Source organism: Hyaena hyaena, unplaced genomic scaffold, assembly GCF_003009895.1.
Source record: "Hyaena hyaena isolate Hyena2069 unplaced genomic scaffold, ASM300989v1 scaffold_542, whole genome shotgun sequence".
NCBI classification, from domain to species: Eukaryota; Metazoa; Chordata; class Mammalia; order Carnivora; family Hyaenidae; genus Hyaena; species Hyaena hyaena.
The window spans coordinates 847,674-866,162 of record NW_024081175.1 but is presented as its reverse complement, the minus strand read 5'-3'; the positions used below and the strand labels follow the sequence as shown (position 1 = coordinate 866,162).

At 46.1% G+C, this 18,489-nt stretch overlaps 1 protein-coding gene across 1 annotated transcript; it reads right to left on the bottom strand.

The window, feature by feature from the left end:
- Window positions 1–14,135: 14,135 nt before the first annotated feature.
- NKX2-8 (NK2 homeobox 8) lies at window positions 14,136–15,905 on the bottom strand. Its single transcript, XM_039255729.1, has 2 exons — window positions 15,598–15,905; window positions 14,136–14,984 (listed from the first exon to the last, which is right to left on the bottom strand). The coding sequence occupies exons 1-2, from the start codon at window positions 15,752–15,754 to the stop codon at window positions 14,422–14,424; spliced, it is 720 nt and encodes a 239-aa protein (XP_039111660.1). The 5' UTR covers window positions 15,755–15,905; the 3' UTR covers window positions 14,136–14,421.
- Window positions 15,906–18,489: the final 2,584 nt, after the last annotated feature.

Genomic DNA, 18,489 nt, shown 5'->3' with positions numbered 1-18,489 from the left:
TCTTTGTGGGGTGGATTAATTTGTTATTGTTATGTATTAATGTTTCTTATGATATGTATTTTACGATGCTTTGACATGTTGGGTACTTGTGGACAGGGGAAGAACTGCCCTTCCCAGGTTTAGCTAATTCCTAGAGATGGCAACTTGTTTTTCATACGCATGCTTTTCATATGCAAACTAACCAATCCAGCACTACTCAAAAACCATCTCATCTACCTCACTTTTATACTCCTGGAGGCAATATTCCTTTGGCTTAATTACCCCATGGCCAGGTTCTGGACACCTAGGGACCACCCCTATAGTCTAGGGCCCACTGAAACTACTCAGACTATCCAGCCCTATGCCCTATCAGCTGTTTACCCTGCTTTACTCATTCCTTCCCACACAAACCATAAATAAAGGCTTTAGCCTGTATTTCCCCTTGCTCCTTCTGCCTCCTGTCTGACTCTGTGCTTCCCCATGTTGCCCTGTGCAATGTGGAATGCTCCTCTCCTCTTAGGAACAGTGAGTAACAAACCACCCTTTCAGTGGCAATTGTCTCCTGATCTGTTTTCTTCAACATCCCTGAATAAAAATAAAATCCTGGGTATGTTTTATTTTTTTTCCCCGGGTATGTGGTTTTTTTGTTTGCTTGTTTGTTTGTTTGCTTATTTCTGAGAGAGAGGGAGACAGCATGAGAAGGGGAGGGTCAGAGAGAGAAGGAGACACAGAATCTGAAACAGGCTCCAGGCTCTTAGCTAGCTGTCAGCACAGAGTCTGATGCAGGGCTCGAACCCACAAACCGTGAGATCTTGACCTGAGTCAAAGTCAGCCGCCCAACCAACTGAGCCACCCAGGCGCCCCTGGATATGTTTTAAGACAGGTTGTATTTCACTTAGATGAGCCTCACGCTATCTAAGAAAGTCTTGAGAATCCATGACTAATTTTCTTTAGACCTAAAATACTATACCGTTTTATTCAGTGCTTTTAACATGCCACACTACTTATGTCACCTATCACAGTTTTATCAGTCCTGGAGGAGACTTATTGGTCTTTTGTGGATCTTAAATATTGGTAGTATTAGACTGAACCATTTGGAGATCATTAGTGGCCTTGATGCAAAGAGTTTCATAGAATGCTGGAGCAAATGTTGATTAGAATAAGTTTAAAGAAGAGTATCTCCTTTGACTATAAAAGAATCATTAGCAATAAGAATTACCCTTCAACTACAAACAACTCAATGCTTGATAAAATAGATGAAACAAAAAAAAAAATGGTTTCAGACATTGGACAAAAGATAGCACAGGACTCTGGCCACTGAGAGAAGGGAAACAAATGAGCTTTATGATCTCCCAGCTTACTGTTTACAGCCAGTTTTCAGGTCATACTCTACGGAAGGGGAACCCAAAGAACCTAACACTCCTGCTAAATTGAAGAGATTAGGATCAAAGTTCAGGGATATCAAGATAGCTAGGATTTTTAAAGCAATATACTGAAAAGGAGGTGCTCCACAGAGGCAAGCCCTGAAGATACCCACAGGAATCCTCTTGAGTCTTTGGCTAGTATTGATCTGCACTTAAATGAGAGAATCTCCCCAGGGCTTGGGAAAAGAGTAGCCAGAACAATTGCTGGAAATTGCATAGTGCTGGAAGGCATTTGTGTTCCCAACAATCAAAATGAGGAGATCCCATAATACATTGGTTGGAGTCCTCAGAAGGGCCATGTCTTACTGATGGAACTAAATTAGTCCAAAATAAAGCCTGCTATGGGCCCACTCTAAGAAAGCTTAAGATCAAACTTTTTTCAAAAGAATCAAAATTATCCCCAAGTACCTTAATTGGATGCCAGGAAAAACATTAACAATCTTTAATGGAATACAGCGCAGTACAGTAATAAGTAAAGTAAAACTCACAGTTCTTCACCCAATTAAAAATTACCAGGCCTTCAGGGGCACCAGGGTGGCTCAGTCAGTTAAGTGTCTGACTCTGGATTTCAGCTCAGGTTCAAGGAATCGAGACCTGTGCCAGGCTCTGCACTGGTAGTGTGGAGCCTGCTTGTGATTCTCTTTCTCTCTCAAAATAAATAAATAAACTTAAAAAAAGTTACTAGGCCTTCAAAAGAATTGGTGAAATTTGATGTACAATCATATTAAAAAACAATCAATAGAAACAGAACCAGAAATGACCGAAGACCATGGAATTCATAAATAAGGACCTTAAAACAAGTACTATAAATCTTATAAACATGATCCAGGGTGCAAGATATATATATTAAAGCCCCAAATAAAATTTCTAGAAATAAAAAAAAATACAGTACTGAAAAGATAAGTGAATTTTAAGACACTGTAAAAGAAAGTAAACTTGAAGCACAGAGGGGGAAAATAAAAACCACAACCTCAATGAATTATGGGGCTAATAAAAGTGTCTGATGTATGTATAATTGGAGTCCCAGAGAAGAGGAGACTTGGGGAAGAGAAGAAAACATAAAATATAACTGAAGAAATTATGACCAAAAAAATCCAAATTTCTTGAAAGTGATAAACCCTTAGACATAAAAAGATCAGACAAACAGAATAAACATAAACTCTTTAAGGCACATCATAACCAACTGTTGAAATCCAGTGATAACAGGAAAAATCTTTAAAGCAGCCTGGGGAAAAAAGACAAGAATGACAGTGGACTTCCCACCAGAAGACAACAGCACAGTATCTTTGAAGTGCTCTAAGAAACAAAATCACGTCATTCCAGAATCCTGTGCCCATTGAAAATATTTTTCAAAAATAAAAGCAAAATGAAAACATTCGGAGGCTGCTCTTGCTTCCTGACTCTCCCACTGTGGTGAGTCCTGTTGACACTGTTTCTCAGCAGGTTTTCTCACAAGACTTTCAGGATGGAGCAGTTCCTGGCCAAGAAACAAAAGCAGAATCATCTATTCCCTAATGGGTTTGGATGAAAACTGGTAACAAAACCAGGTACAACTCCAATAGGAAACACTGGAGAAGAACCAGACTGGGTCTCTGAGGAATAGCACATGAGATGGCACACATATTTTGTTTTTCCTAAAGTCACTAAGTGCCTTACTATATCAAGCTGAAAACATCACCACTATCTGAACAGCTGGACACGTTTTATTGGGAAAATGATTTCTCTCTTTGTTTCCATGCTTCCGTTTTGGTAGATTGGTTCAGTAACAACTATGTGATATCTTCTGTTTAAAAAAAAAATGTATGGCCAACAAAAGCTGAGAAAGTATATTGCCAGTAGCCCTATGCAAAAAGATATAATAAAGGATTCTTGGATGCACACAGAGAAAGAAGAATGCCAGAAATGGTAAATATGTGCATAAATCCAAAAGTGCTTTCCTATTTAAAAAATTATTTAAAACATAATTCATTATTTAAAGCAAAACTACCAACAATGTATTACAGGCATACATCGAAGCAAAGTATATGAGAACAACAGTACAAAGGAAGAGGGGAATTTGGAAATATACTATTGTAAGGTTCTTACATTATATGTGATATGGCATAGTATTTTTCAAAAGTAAACTGATAATTTAAAGATGTATACTGGAATCTCTAGAACAACCATTAATTTGAAAAACCAAAACAAGTATAATTCATAAACCAATAGTGGAGATAAAATGGAATCATTAAAAAAAAAAAAAAAAGCCTTCATTTAATCCAAAAAAAGCAGGATAAAAGTGCGTGGAAACATTTTGGGGATGTTGGAAATGTTCTGTAACTTAATTGTGCTTGTTATATGACTGTTTACATTTTTCAAAACTCAACAGATTGGTGAATTTTATTGTATGTAAATGCTACCTCAATGAAGATTATAACAGGAGAGAATGGAAGGAGAGAAATCAAAAACTGTGAATACAGATAAGTATTTAAAGAGTTTTGCTAAAAGGGGATACTTGTTGGCAAGGGAAGGGTCAAGAGAAAATATTTTTATTTTTTAAATGGGGAGACAGCAGCATGTTTGTATGTTGATGGGAATGATGCAGTAGAGAGAAAACAAACTGATAATGTAGAAGCAAGAGAGCAAAATTGCTGGAGTGATATCCTTGAAGTAGATTGGAGCAGAGGCCATTCATCTATGGTAACAGTTGGGAAGACAAAATATAAGAGCAGTTAAGGCAGTGTGGTGGTGGTAGAAATCTATGGATTCTCTCTCTTCTGGTTACTTCAGTTTTAATGGTGAAATAGGAACCTGAGCTTAAGACCGGGGTTGAGGGGGTGGGGAGGAGGAGAGGTGGAAAGTTGATGAGAAACAATGGTATGAAACAGGCAAGGAAGAATAATTGGAGAATGACTGATCCAGAGAGATCTCACATGATGGCCTGGAAACATTAAGGACTCATTTGAAGTTGGTGGCCATACATTTATCAATTTTGTTTTGTTTTGTTTTAAATTAATTTTTAAAATTTCAAGTTAGTTAACGTATAGAGGTTTCAGAAGTAGAACCCAGTGATTCATCACTTCCATACAACATCCAGTGCTCGTCTTAACAATGCCTCTTTAATGCCTATCACCCATTTAGCCCATCCCCTCACCCAACACCCCTCCTGCAACCCTCAGTTTGTTCTCTGTATTTAAGAGTCTCTTATGGTTTGCTTCTCTCTCTCTCTTTTTATATTTTTTTCTTCCCTTCCCCTATGTTCATCTGTTGTGTTTCCTAAATTCCACATACGATTGAAATTATATGATAACTATCTCTGCCTGACTTATTTCTCTTAGCATAATACAGTCTAGTTCCATCCATGTTGCTGCAAATGACAAGATTTCATCCTTTTTGATTGGCCATAAATTTAAAGTGAGACCAGTCAATGTGGTTCTGTGTTTTTCTCCGGCCATATTGCAATGACTATAGGTGCAGAGTAGATGGAGAGTCGGATTCTACGGGAGTTACAGGTTTTGCCTTGAGTACAATGAAGTGAGAGGAGTCAGAGAGTTGAGGATATGCTCAAATGAGTGATGATAAAGCTTGTTGAGGAATTTGAGTTGGTTAAGGAGGAAAATGAGGGCATCAAAGGACTGTGGGATAGTGAAGGATGGGAGAGCCAATGGATTGGAATCAGAAGCCATGTACATACCACTTCAGTCAATAATCCATATTTAGGAATTTATCCTTAGGAAATATTGATACAGATGCACCACATCTATAAGAATGTTCATTTCAGTATGTAACAGTAAAAATTATATTACATAATACAATTATATAAATACTTATCAGTTGAGAGTTGGTTGAATAAATCTTGGTCCTAAATTAAAAACAGGTTTTGTGTGGTTGTGTGATTATCTGCCAGGTAGTATACAAGGCTATGCTGTGGATTTAGCTGGAAGCTGGATTAATGAATTTACTTTCTGGCATTCCAAATTACTGTTGCTTCTCTTTCCATTGCTCTAATACCCATATTATTTTATAACTAGACTCCCTAGAATGATAAGGAATAAAGTAAATGAGAATGCAGTTATTCCTTGCAGTGGTTTTTATCATCTACAGACTAGTCATGGAAGAGTGGCCTCCACAGAAATAGCTCTCGAATTGAGCAAGTAAACACAGTGCCCTTTCTCGGGCCTGATGATCATTGCTCATGGTGCGTTCTGGTACCCTGCTACTTGACTGTAAAGCTGGGTGTTGACCACTCGCCCAAAGGTTACTGAGAGCCTGTGGTTTGGGGGTTTTCAAAGGAATGGGAAAACACCTAGCTGCTCTTTTCTGGAGTCTATAGCAAAGAATGTATAGTATGTGTAGCATATATTTTATAGCATGAAATGTCACACTGTGATATTTCTTCTTCTGGAAATGTAAAGGAATAATAACAAATAATAATTGTAAGCATGCATAATGTTGGGTCATAAATTAGACATGTATGAAACACAAATGTGGTAGACCGTTTCACTATTCAAAATATCCATTGTCCCTACCTCTTGATATTAAGCTTGAACATGTGACAGGGCTGTAGGGAAATGTGACATAAATAAGAAATAATACTTTATAATTAAGCTACTGAGGTGTTAGGGTTATATGTTTGTAAAATGTAGTCCAAGCTACTGCTCTGATAAACTAAACAAACTGAACATTACACTGTATATATGTAAAAGCCTTAAGTGCATCTGTAGAATGGAGTACGGACTATATTTATTCAGTGCCAACCGTCATACACTATTCACACATTGACTACTCATATTAACCATATGTGATACATGGTATTATCTCTAGATGAAGATTGAAGGGACCGAAGCTAATAGTAATTTCACACAATTAGTGTGACAGCCAACATTCAATCGTTTCTTTCCAAATCAAAGATCAATCAATTCCTAAGTCCACATTCTTGGCACTCTTCCATACTGCCTTCTGAGTGAAGGAATTCTGAGTTTAGTTGCAGCTTTAGATAGTATGGACCTAGGTGAATTCTTTACTTGTATTCCAGCTAGTGAAGGGAAAGTCTGTAGACAAGGTAGGAGTTCTACAATTGAAACCATGTGCAGAAAGAAAAGGAGTGAGCCTTGTAGAGTAGGGCATTTCCTAGCAAAACACAGTCTAAAACCAAGTTCCAAGGCAGGAGTATGATGGCTGGATATGAAGCACAAGAGGCTGCTGTGAGATGGTCTGAGGATTCCAAGCTTTAGCGTGTGAGGGTTGTGGCAAGTGCAGCAGTCTTGCTGAAGACCCCCCAGAAATAGGATGAAGGGAAGTCTTAAATAAGAGTCATGGGGTTATGGGAAAGTAGGGTCTTGTTAAAGCGACCATAGATAGCTATGTTCATAGGGTTAAGGGTCAATTTAAAGAGAATTAATTTGGAATTTTTGGGGTAAATTTTTGGCCTTGGTCTTTCTTACATGCAATGATGATATATTACCACATTTGTGCAGAACTATAGAGGCATTAGCTGCTAAGAAGTTAGAGTTCTCAACTTTCTTTAGAGCCCAAATCCCCACACGTATATTCCTATGCTTAGACAAGTTTCTCGGCTTCCCTCTATTGTCTACAAATTAGTGGGCTGAGGCATCACATAGTGGCAATGATGGGAGAAAGCTCGTGTTAAACAGTCTGCAAAGGTGCCTTTTCAGAGGGACTGAAGGCAACTAGACATTCTAAAATCAATTTAGAATAAATCATTCCTTAGCCTTCTAAGGCTTCACAGACACAGGTTTTGGGTAGTGAGCTTTCCAAGCCTTTGACTGACTGGGAGCTGGTGAATTACAGCTTCCCTGGAAACCTTATTGCCCTGTTTGAACTCATGCCAAGTTTGAAACAAACAGCCAGTTTCTTCTGTCCCGAGCCCTTTTGTCCTGCTTCAGAGTCTGGTTTTTACCTTGCTAATGGCAGAAATGGCTGTGATTCCCAATGCATGACTCTTGATAGAACAATCTGAGGCTGCAGAGAAGGAACTGAAGGATAAAGGGGGATTGTTCTTTCCAAACATATATGACCTCTATCATTTCTCTTTGTGGTTACAATCTGCAATGACGCAAATCACATGTCCCCCCCCACACACACTTTTAATAGCTTACTTGAGTCTCCTACTCATTACGCTATTGTATTAACAAGAAATCAAGTGTCGTATGAAAATAGCTATATTTTAAAGCATAGCTTACTTATACATTTCTGTATTTTCCATATTATCTTAAAAAGAAAATATGTTAGTTTTGGAATGAGAAAGCGAATGTCGATCCTACATGGGTCTGACAAGTGAGGTTATAAATTGGAATTTTTCTTTCTCATTAAAAGAACTGAACATTTTCCCAAATCTGTTTCATATCCACTTACATATGTATCACATGCCTGTATAGAATATTAACATAGTTAAAAATTAACGGTTAGCAGGACAGTTGTGTTCAGTTGTTAGGCATACCTAAAGTATTTGAGGGCACGTTCACGTTCCTCTCAATCAGTGACAAGTTAGGTGAAGAAAGAGAACATTCTTGTCATGTTTCCTGGACAACAAAATTCTGGGACTCTATTTTATTCAGTTAGTCCCCTCTAGCCACCACACACCCAGATTGATTACCTTAACATAATGTTTCATCTACAAATATAGAAAATAAGAAAATCCTACCCTCTGTCTACATTTTGGCTCAAAAATGTAGCATTCCCCGTAGTGAATCAGGAGCACCATTGACTGAGTCCATCAGTGTGATTAGGCAGTAAAGAGTTTCCCAGAAAAGCTGTTACTTCGTTACTCCCCAGACCAGGTTTCTTTTGTCTTTTCCTGGCAGGTTGTTTCTTGCTCTGTATTTCAATTTTATTGTAAAAAAAAAAAAAAAAAAAAGCTCTCGTCATTGTACTAATCCTCCTCTGACAGATTCTTACCCTGACATATGATGATTCAGGTTGCCTCTCATTGAGAATTTACCTCCCAAGATGTAATGTCAATGTAAGCCAATAACTTCCTTAGGAGGGAGAGCTGATTGCTCAACACACTAGCCTTCAAAAAAGCTGGAGGAGGAAGGTGTAACAGACATCTCAGGTGAGAGATTCAAGGGTCCATTTAATGGATTGTTCGCACTTTTGTCTCCAGTTTAATTTGCAAACAGCCTCCATTACCCTCCTAGTAAATTCTGCCATTCTGCCAAGTATGCTATCCAGCCCCTAGGAAGGAAGGAAGGTGGGGGGGAGCGGGGCGCGCAGTTGGTATTGGAAGGAGAGAAAAGGGACCATCCAATTCAGAGCTTTTAGCTAGGAAACCCATTTGAAAACCTGTTGACTCATAAAGGACCACCCAGTCAGAATGCAGAAGGAAATTAAGCATGACCAAGGTCCCCTCGAATGTCCTTCCCATAACACTACTTACAGAGGCTATATTGAAACTACAGCAGCTTTTGAAATTACATGACCTCAATAAGACCTAGAGATTTTTATTGGTCCATAGGGCAGGATATTGAAAAGAAAATGTGCTTTTACCTCTAAAATATGATGTTACTTTTCTGGATAAACAGTAAAAACTTTCCACTGGACATGGTTGGAAAAAATAAGAATCCCTGTGTTTTTTAAATTTGGGGGGTACATGTGTGACTATTTAATAGTCTAATGATTCTTACTGGTTAAATCACCACTCTATGGATCAGCATTGAAGAGAGTGCTGTTTGCTTCCTTGTTGAGTTTATATGTAGTCTGAGTAGCATGAATGGTGGGTACAAAGGAGAAAGGTGAAATGTCATATATCTTTATTTATTAATCTGGAGTGAGGGAGTGGAGGTGAGTTAACAGATGCAGACCTGGAATTCTAAAAATAATTAGGGAACCATTAAGTAAATCCTCTTCTACAGCATGGCTTGGAAAAATGATGAGTGACCTAGAGCAATAAAATTATTCATGCAGATTTTGTTTTTTGTTGTTTTTTTTTAATGTTTTATTTATTTCTGAGAGAGAGAGAGAGAGAGAGAGAGAGAGAGAGAGCGTGAGCAGGGGAGGATCAGAGAGAGAGTGAGACACAGAATCTGAAACAGGCTCCAGGCTCTGAGCTAGCTGTCAGCCCAGAGCCTGATGTAGGGCTCGAACCCACGAATCGTGAGATCATGACCTGAGTCGAAGTCAGACGCTTAACCGACTGAGCCACCCAGGTGCCCCTTTGTTGTTTTTTTAATGTTTGTTTTTTTTTTTTTTTTTTTTAATTTTTGAGAGATAGAGACAAATGTGAGCAAAGGAGGGTCAGAGAGAAAGAGAGATACAGAATCCAAAGACAGGCTCCAGGCTCTGAGCTAGCTGTCAGCACAGAGCCTGACGCAGGGCTCGAACCCATGAAGTGTGAGATCATGACCTGAGCCAAAGTTGGACACTTAACCCACTGAGCCACCCAGGTGCCCCTTCTCATGCAGATTTTGAATAGTAAATAGTGCAGTCACATCCATAGAAATGATCATGCCTTTGGGTAGGGAGAGTACTTACTGAGCATTTCAAAAGGTCCTCTGACTCTCCATTGTTCCTGTTTACAGATAACCTGCTTAGGCTGGTTAGGCAGAACAGATAAACATGGTTAACAAACTATTTAACCATGCTAAGCCCATAATTATCTTGCCTGAATATTTTATTCCTAAATCTAAAATGCTTTAAAGTAGTAAAGTGTGTGTGTGTGTGTGTGTGTGTGTGTGTGTGTGTAAGAGGCAAGTTAATTGTGTGTGTAAGAGGCAAGAGAATAATAAACATCTAAACACCATTGTTAGAAAGGAAGGTATAGGTTAACCCAGGCTCAAACAACTTCCTTCTACCCATCAGTAGCACATTATCTAAGATTCTAAAGTGCTAAATTGGTCAGATAAGAGACTTGCTAAAATGTAAGATCCTCTGAACAATGAGGAAAGAAAATTGAAGTGAAAATTGCAATCTCCACCCACGAGAGACTTAAGTGAGATGAAAAGTGTTTACAGTGGAAGAAAAGAGAGAAAATGTGAAGAGGAGGGTATTTAATAATAAAGATAACACTGGAGACCCAGAAGGGAGAACGATGATTGGGGAAAGGGCTAGCAAAGCCAAAGTCATAAAGCTCCACAGGGGTCTGGGTCTGGGGGTTGGGAGAGCTTAGAAGAGCTTCTCAGAGTCAGCAGTGACTCTGCCAAATGCTGAGTGGACAATTGGTGTCAAGGCAGCAGCAGCAGCAACAGCACATGTTTTTCTGGAAGAAGAATGGTGGAATGATAGTCACAGGAAAATATTGTGACCTGCAACAAGAGCTGTGTTTCACTGACAGCTGGGCGAGAATGCATACAAGCGGACATAGTGGAAACACAGAGGCTGTGTGCAAAAGCTGGCAGCTTGGCAGATGAGGCGAGAGGGAGGGAGGAAGGCGAAAACAGAGACACGGAAAGATGCTGAAGAATGCGTCTCTTAGAGAAGCATCTGTAAGGTAGCCGGGACGAGTCCCAGTGGGACTACCCACTGGGAGAAATAAAATATAAAGAATGGGAAATGGGTCTGCCATGTGGAGAAACATGTGGGATCTGGAACTAGAATGCTCTCGTTCAGAACCTCTTTTGTCACTCACTAGCTGTGTAACCCTGGACAGGTTACTTATAACCTCTTTGGCCTTTAGTTTCCTCATCTGTAAAGTGGGAATAGCAGTACCATCTCATGGAGTGGTTGTGAAAACTGAGTGAGTTTTATTGAGTAAAAGAACTTAAAATATTGTCTAGTATCTAGGAAACATGAATAAATGGTAGCAACTACCGTGATGTCATGTCATCGGCTTCTGTGCATGGCCCCGTGGTGTCCATAAGACTATTTTATGGGCGGGGGGGGCTCCTGTGTGGCTCAGTTGGCTAAGCATCTGACTCTTGATCTTCGCTCAGGTCATGATTTCACAGTTCTTGAGTTCAAACCGAGACTGAGCAGAGTCTGCTTGGGATTCTCTGTCTCCCTTTCTCTCTGCCTCTCCCCTGCTCTCTCTCTCTCTCTCAAAAATAAATAAATAAACATTAAATAAAAAGACTGGCTTATGGCTGGGTGCTATATATATTGTCACATCAAGATTACAATTGTCCCCCTTAAGGGCAGTTTTCAGGTGGCTAAACATGGGTTAAACTAAGGACGATGGTAAGTAAGATTTTAGGAAGTTTACAACTGCTTTAGACAAGTCACCTATCCCCACCCATTGAGGGTATTATATATACAATACATGAGGTTTCTGTGAGATCAATGATGAAAGTGCCTAGAACAATGCCTGGAACACAGTAAGTTTCCACACAGAGTGTGAATCTGCCTTGTGATGCTGGTGATGGACAACAGGTTTGAAATATTCTCATCTAGGGAGGGAGAGCGTAACTGTTCTCACAGCTGCTTGCAGAGAGGCCTTGGGTTTAGCTTCTCTTATCAGAGCCTGGAAGAACTGATCCTTTAGGTCACACAAAAAATTGATACTTACCTTTCTCAGCTCCTCTCAGGTGTGAACAGAAGAAACATGACAGCCGGAGTCTCTAAAATGGGTCGCTGGTGATAGGGGTACATTTTAAACTCTCCCTGTGGCTTTTCCTCACTAAAGGAAAGGGCCTCAAGGAAAAGGAGCAAGAGGAAGCAGGTAAGAGTTTATACACAAGGGCTCCTGAGGCTAAGGTCACTGGAAAGTTCTGTCCTTCTCCTGCCCAGGACATCAGTTAGCTTGCTGGTGGGCATCCTGCTGTGGCTCTGACCACCTCACTGGGAAGCAGTTCTTTCTTATTGGTTAGACTTCTGGATGAATTCGGCTGAGGACTGAGGATGTGCTCTTCCAAAGAGCCTCCTGGGAAGAGGGTCTCTCCATAATTCAGATCCCTCCATATGGACCCCCTATTTAATAGGTTCTCTCCACTTTGCACACCCCAAGACCTTTCTCTGGAACTCCAGGAAAAGACAAGACAATAAAATGAACAGGTGGTAAATTTGCGCTTTCTCTTGAAGAATATTCAGGTCTTTGTTACCACCAATAGCAGAAAACGAAGCTACAAATCTCTACCTCCATTCTTGGAGAAAACACCCCTTCTGGAGAAAGAGCATGGAAGAGCCAAGCACCCAGCCAGCTGACCACAGGGCAAGTCCCAACCCCGGGCCTTCTTCAGAAATCCTTTCCTCCTTTTCTTTCCCATCTGCTCTGCCAGGGCTAACTGGGAAGCCCCCAGGGTGGTTTCCAATATATGTCTTACAATGTCCAGGCTCCCTCCCCAGCAATCATTTATTAGAAAGAGGTTTTATGATACAAATTTGATAATCTCCAATGCACACTGGCACTGTTCTAATTGAAGTTGTAAGCCCATAAAATTCAAGCCCTTTGTCTTCCTGAAGGCCACAAGGTTTAAAAAGGTTTAAAAAGATACTATTGTCCTCTCTAACACCCACGACATTGTCACCAGGGACTGATTAAACAGAGTCCTGAATCGAAACAGTGCGGATTTTGTCTAGGTCCTTTTCAGGCCTGACAATGCCCTTTTCAGTTCCCAAGACAAAAGGAGGTTTAAGGATCGAGATTCTTCGGAGATAACCGCATCCATATGGAAGGCAAGGTGGCCAGCAGCTGAGACCCAAACACCCTACTCCCTTCCCCCTCGGGTCCTCTCTCACTCTCCCCCAAGCCCCCCAAATCCCAGGTGACAACACTGCCTCAGCCACCCTACCTCTTGCAGGGAAAAAGAAAACCAGGGTCTCAAACGGACCCAGTGCCTACTCCTCACAGGTCTCATTGAGCCCTTGCTCCCTTCCCTGGGTCTGCTGCCTGAACCTGCTCTCCTCAAGCGTGTCTCCCGGCAGTGGGCGCCAGGGAGACGGGTCGCCACTTTCCCCAACCGCTTGCACCCGAGGCCCTGCAGCTCTGGATACCGAGGTGAAGGGCAGCTGCAAACCCTAAGGGTGGAACACTAGATCTCCTAGCCTAGTGTGCATTGGGACTGCGGGTGAAGCGAGACTCACCCGCAGATCACACACCCACGTCGGCCCAGCAGGGCTCTCCAAAGCGGTCTTCCCTCACCTGGCAGCCCTGAGGAGGGTCATTCCCCATCACCCTTTGATTTCTTCATTGTGCCACCCCCTCCCCATTCCACTTCTGGCAGGTACGCAGCTAAGAAGGGGCAGGAAGTCGCAGATGCCAGGCGAGGCACTCGCAGGTTTAATTGGGGTGTACAAAGTCTCCGGTGCTCGGGTGCTATTGGGGCCCCTGAGTCTAAGGATGCCGCACTCTAAAAAGGGACAGCTTGCAACCAGGCCGGGGCTGCTCCAACGCAGGACACTCTGCCCCCAGCCCAGCTGGCGCGTCTCTAGAGACTCCTCATGGAGACGCTCGGTAGGCCCTATCGTGGCCATCGGGTTGGACTTTTGGTGTCCGAAACCCAGCAGTTTCGGGAGCAGCAGTCTGCTGCTGGGACCAGAGGGGCCTCCAAGTCACCTCGGGCCCAAAGCAACCTCCCGCTGACAGGGATCCCAGCGTTTCCTCTGCTTCTTACCCGCACCTCCCTCCCTCCACCCCTCTCCCCAATTATCTTCCTAAAGTTGTGTCGACGTTGGTATGTGCCCTTCCACCCAACCTGGGATGTGGGAATGGACTGGTGCCCTGAACTCGGGTCCGGAAGCATAGCTTCCGCTTAGGTTCCCGGCCGGCGCTCAGGGGACCCAACCATACATACACATTTCACTCTCGCACCACAAAGAGGAAAAATACTCTATTTCTTTCAAAATAAGTTGCTTCCCATACAAATAGCTATTTAAAAATATACAAATAAGGCTTAAGCAATAAAATCTAGCTCCGGGGCTGGCGGTCGAGACAAGAGGAGAGGGGAGATCTTGGCGAAAGTTCCTTGCACACTAGCTGGTGAGGGCAGGGCAGGGCAGGGGACCCCCGCAGCGAAGGACGTGGAACCCGCAGAGAGGTGGCGCCGGGGGTACTTTCCGGATCTCGGCCTCCAGCCCCGCTTCGGCTCGGCCACAGAGCCACTCCGAAGTCCCGGGTAGCCCCAAGTGCCCGCGCCCCGCAACGGCCTCACCAGTTCCAGGAGACCAGGGCTGGGGGCGCTAAGTGCTGGTAGGCGGGGAAGAGACCAAGAGCCGAGCAGGGCCCGAAGGCGGCGTAGCCCGGCAGAGGGCAGGCGGCGGCCGGGGACGCGCCGCTCTTGTCCTGGGCGGAGGCCGTGCCCATCTCGCCGCCGCCGCACGGCTGTCCGTCGCGCACCAGCACGGGGACCACCACGCGGCGCAGCAGGCCGGGTGCGGCGCGCAGCTCCGCAGCTGCTGCCAAGTCAGGCGCGTCCGCCGCCCCCGGCGCGCCGGGTGCGCGCGCGCGCTTCAGCTTGTATCGATGGTTCTGGAACCAGATTTTGACCTGTGTGGGGGTGAGGCGAAGCAAGCGCGCCAGCTGCTCGCGCTCGGGCGCCGACAGGTAGCGCTGCTGCCGGAAGCGGCGCTCCAACTCCAGCGTTTGCGCCTTGGAGAACAGCACCCGACGCTTCTTTCTCTTCTCAGCGTCTGAGCCGGGGGACACCGGCCGAGCGGACGGCCGCTGCGACGAGTCCGGCGGGCTGGTCTCTGGGCTGCTCTCGTCCGAGGCTAGGGGCGGCAAAGGAGACACGGCCTGGTGAGGCGCAGGCCCTCGCCAGCGGCTTTAGGGGTGAGACCTTTCCTTCCCTGGGCCCACATCTGGACACCCACCGCTCCGAATTCAGTGACCTCACTTATGCCACAGCCTGAGCCCGCGCCCCCTAAGAAACTCACCCGCGGGACTTCTTAAAATAAGTTCATACTGGTAGCTGCGCTGGCGGACGAATTTACCCCAAGCTGGGTCACCAACCCAGGCCACCTCCGGGTCTACTGCATCCAGTTTACTGAGGTTTGCAGAGCCTTGTAAAGAAAGCTAAGTTCGCCAGTGCTGCACATCTCAGGAGGCCTGGGAGAACGTAGCCATGTTCTTAGACATTTAAGGACGGTTTCTTAAATATTTAAATATTGTGACCTCTAGAAACAAATCCAAATCCCGGGCGTCAGTGCCAGGGGCAAGGATCTGCTCCCCGAATGCGCTGGCTAGCGCACGGATGGCATAGGGGTGGGAGGAGGACACAGCCTCCGGTTCCAAGACTGGTTTCGACTTCCCAGTGCCGCATGGGCCAGGAGCGTAGTTCTGCTCCCCTCTCCCCACTCCCGCGGCGATCCTCCGCTTACTCACAGGGGTAGTGGCCGCGCTCGGATTCCAACCAGGTGGCGCAGGCGCCGGGCAGGGGAGCGCGTAGCTCCGGCTCGCACCTCCGCAGGTGCTGCGCGTCCTGCTCGGGTAAATCCAGGAGGCTGCGCACGGTAAAGCTCAGGCGTCCAGAGGTGGCCATGGCCAAGGAGGGGAAGGAGGCGGGGGCGGGGCAGGCCGGGAACCCAGGGGCGGCCGGGACGCCGCCGCTACTAATGGGCGCCGGAGGCGCACGCCATGCGCTGGCTGCCTGGATATTAGCGCGCTTACAGCGGAATCCCTGTTTATATAAACAGCTCTTCCCACCCGGGATGCTTTGAAAGCCGAAGTCCGGGTCTCCAGGGTGTTAAGTACCTGAATGAGTGCTGGACCAAAGACCCGGCGAGCCCGGAAGGTGCCACCTCCGCCCCCCGCCCCGCCCCGCCCCGTCCTCCGCCCCTCGGCGCCCCGTTACCTCCCAGAGGCGGCAGGAAGCAGCTCTCGGCATTAGCGATTCTGTCTGATTAGCCCAAAGTGGGGACAGATAATGGGGATTGTTACCAATGAATAACATCTTGGGTGGCGAGCGGTGGTCACCACCCGCCTGTCCCAGCCCTAGCTTCCTCCTCCTCCGGGGCTGACACGGGGCCTGGCCCCGCAGGAGCGCCGGCTAGGGTGGGGGAGGCATGGGTAGGTTTATGAGCACCCAGGAATTTATTCCCTGTTTGCTCTATTCCTCGAGCCTGTTTGCTAGAGTGTTCGTTTCCCCCAATTATCCGGGAAGTGATTTACAAGGCGGCCTTAAACTCCGTCGCGCTGTTTTTGGTTTGGGTCCCTCTAGGGATTCAGAGGCGAGACATTTCAGGCGGGCACACACGAGTGGCCTGGTCCCGCCGGCATCTGGGCTGCGGATGTGTAAGGCCTCTAGGAACCGCACTCCACACTTCACTTCAGGGTGTGCTGCGGGGGAGCTGGCGGTAGTACGCGAGCTGCGGCTCCGCGCGGTTTTCCCCAGACCCGCGAAACGCAGGCGGAATCCTGTCGAGCTGTTCTGGTCGAAGAGCGCCGCCCTCCCTGGCCCAGCCCGCCGGGCCGCTACCGCTCGTGGGCCCACGCCCAGGAGCTGCGCTCCCCAGAGCCCAGTCCAGGGCCGCTCTGGGAACCCCGGGCGGCCGGGTTTCACGGGGAGACCCACGAAGGCTACGAGGCCTCCTTGGCGTCGCCAGACCCCCGGTGCCGCTTGTGAACCTCCGTTGTTCGGCTTCCACGTCAGGCCCGGTACCGGGGACGGTGGCCTCTGCCCCAGGGCAGGCTTCCGGCCTGGGCTTCCCTCTCCAAGGGAGCTGGCCGGCTGGTGCGATGAAGGACGGATTGGGAGAATTAGGACCGGGCTCCCGGGCAGAAAAGACACCCTGCTCAGGGTTTCTCTGAGATCGAGTTATCACAGCCCCACCCGAGCACATGGTCAAGCAAGAAGGCGCTGGGGGCCTGCCGCTGTAGATACTTTTTGGTGGCCCATGGCGCCCCCACGGCCCCGCTTCAGTCTAGGGCTCAGTGAGGGCACTTTGAGAGGCCTCTCCTCCCGCAGCAGCGGTTTGGGTGTTTGGTTGCTAAATTTTAGTGAGGAGCGCGGTGCTTGGGTGGCTGCACCCGATATTCTACCTCCACCTGAGCTTAACTCGGACCTGGTTGCTGTGCAGTGGCCCGGGCTCGCTGACCCGGCGCACCCTCCCCATCAGCGTCCCCGTCAAGCGTGCCCAAGACGCCCCGGGCTGCGCAGCGCGCTGGGTGGTCGGGCAGAGGCAACCCCAATACAGGCCAACTGCTAGGCCTCGGACAAAGGGGAAATGGAGCTCGACGCCCCGGACCTGTTGGAAGCATTTGTTCCAGTCAAGATTTTGCATTTGTTCAGTCCGAAATAATGCATGATTGACGCCTGCTCACAAAGCTCTTTAGCACGCCCGGATAAATCGGAGCTTGTCCTGTGTTGTCATGGTTTTCAAAGGGGTTCAATGGGATCGGGAGCACGATCGACTCTGCTGGCCGTCTCTCTGCCGCCCCGGCAATAGATTTATTAGTTATGTCTTTTTAAATAAGATTAAATTGAAATGACTTGGCCATCCTCTTTGAGATGGGCGGCAGAGGGAGCCAGGAGTAGACAGGGGGCGGCAGAAGCCGGAAACTCGGTGCTCACCGCTCCCCAGCACCTAAGCTCCAGCGTCCCAGAGATTGAGCAGGTCACAGACTGGCCTAGGGCTTCCTGGCTTCTCTCCAGGCGGAGCCTGATGCCTGGCAACCTCTGCTAGCCCATTTCCTGAGACAGGTGGAAGGAGGGCACTGACAGACTGTCCTTGGAAAGCATTCGGATACACTCATTCTGGGGTCTTAGTAGCTGTGTCAGGGAGGAGCTGTAGCCTGAGGGTCAGTTGGCAGCCCAGCCCAGCCCCTAACTAGCTCTAACCCTAACTAGCTCTAATCGCCTCATCACTCTGAACCTGTTCCCCGCCCCCTTCTGAAACAGAAGAGAATAGATATGGTAACTTTAAGAACTCTACCGGTTTTGTTATTACACACCTCTGAAATTTTTCTAAACCCATCATTGTTGTATTAATCGGCAACTTGGGTCTCTCCCTTCCCTCCAGTTCTGGACTGTGATGCCGCGTTCTCCAGAATGTTCTAGGAGAGGATGTGCCGTCTTCCAAATTTCCAAAGGACCCTCCAGCAAGAGTGAGGATGAGGTAGGTAACAATTTTGGAAAGAAAACCAAGTCAGGAGATGCAAAAGAAGAGTCTTTCCTGGAGTGACTGACCTCTCTTAGCCTTTTAATCTATTTAACATCCTAAGCCCACAGTGACTCGTAGAAATAAGTAAATGGCACTCTTCAATTCTTAAGAGCTC

Coding starts and splice junctions, on each gene's coding strand:
- NKX2-8 (XM_039255729.1), bottom strand. CDS start 15,754: ATGGCCACCTCTGGACGCCTGAGCTTTACCGTGCGCAGCCTCCTGGAT. Junction 14,985..15,597: donor CGAGCGCGGCCACTACCCCT/GTGAGTAAGCGG, acceptor TGCCGCCCCTAG/CCTCGGACGAGAGCAGCCCA.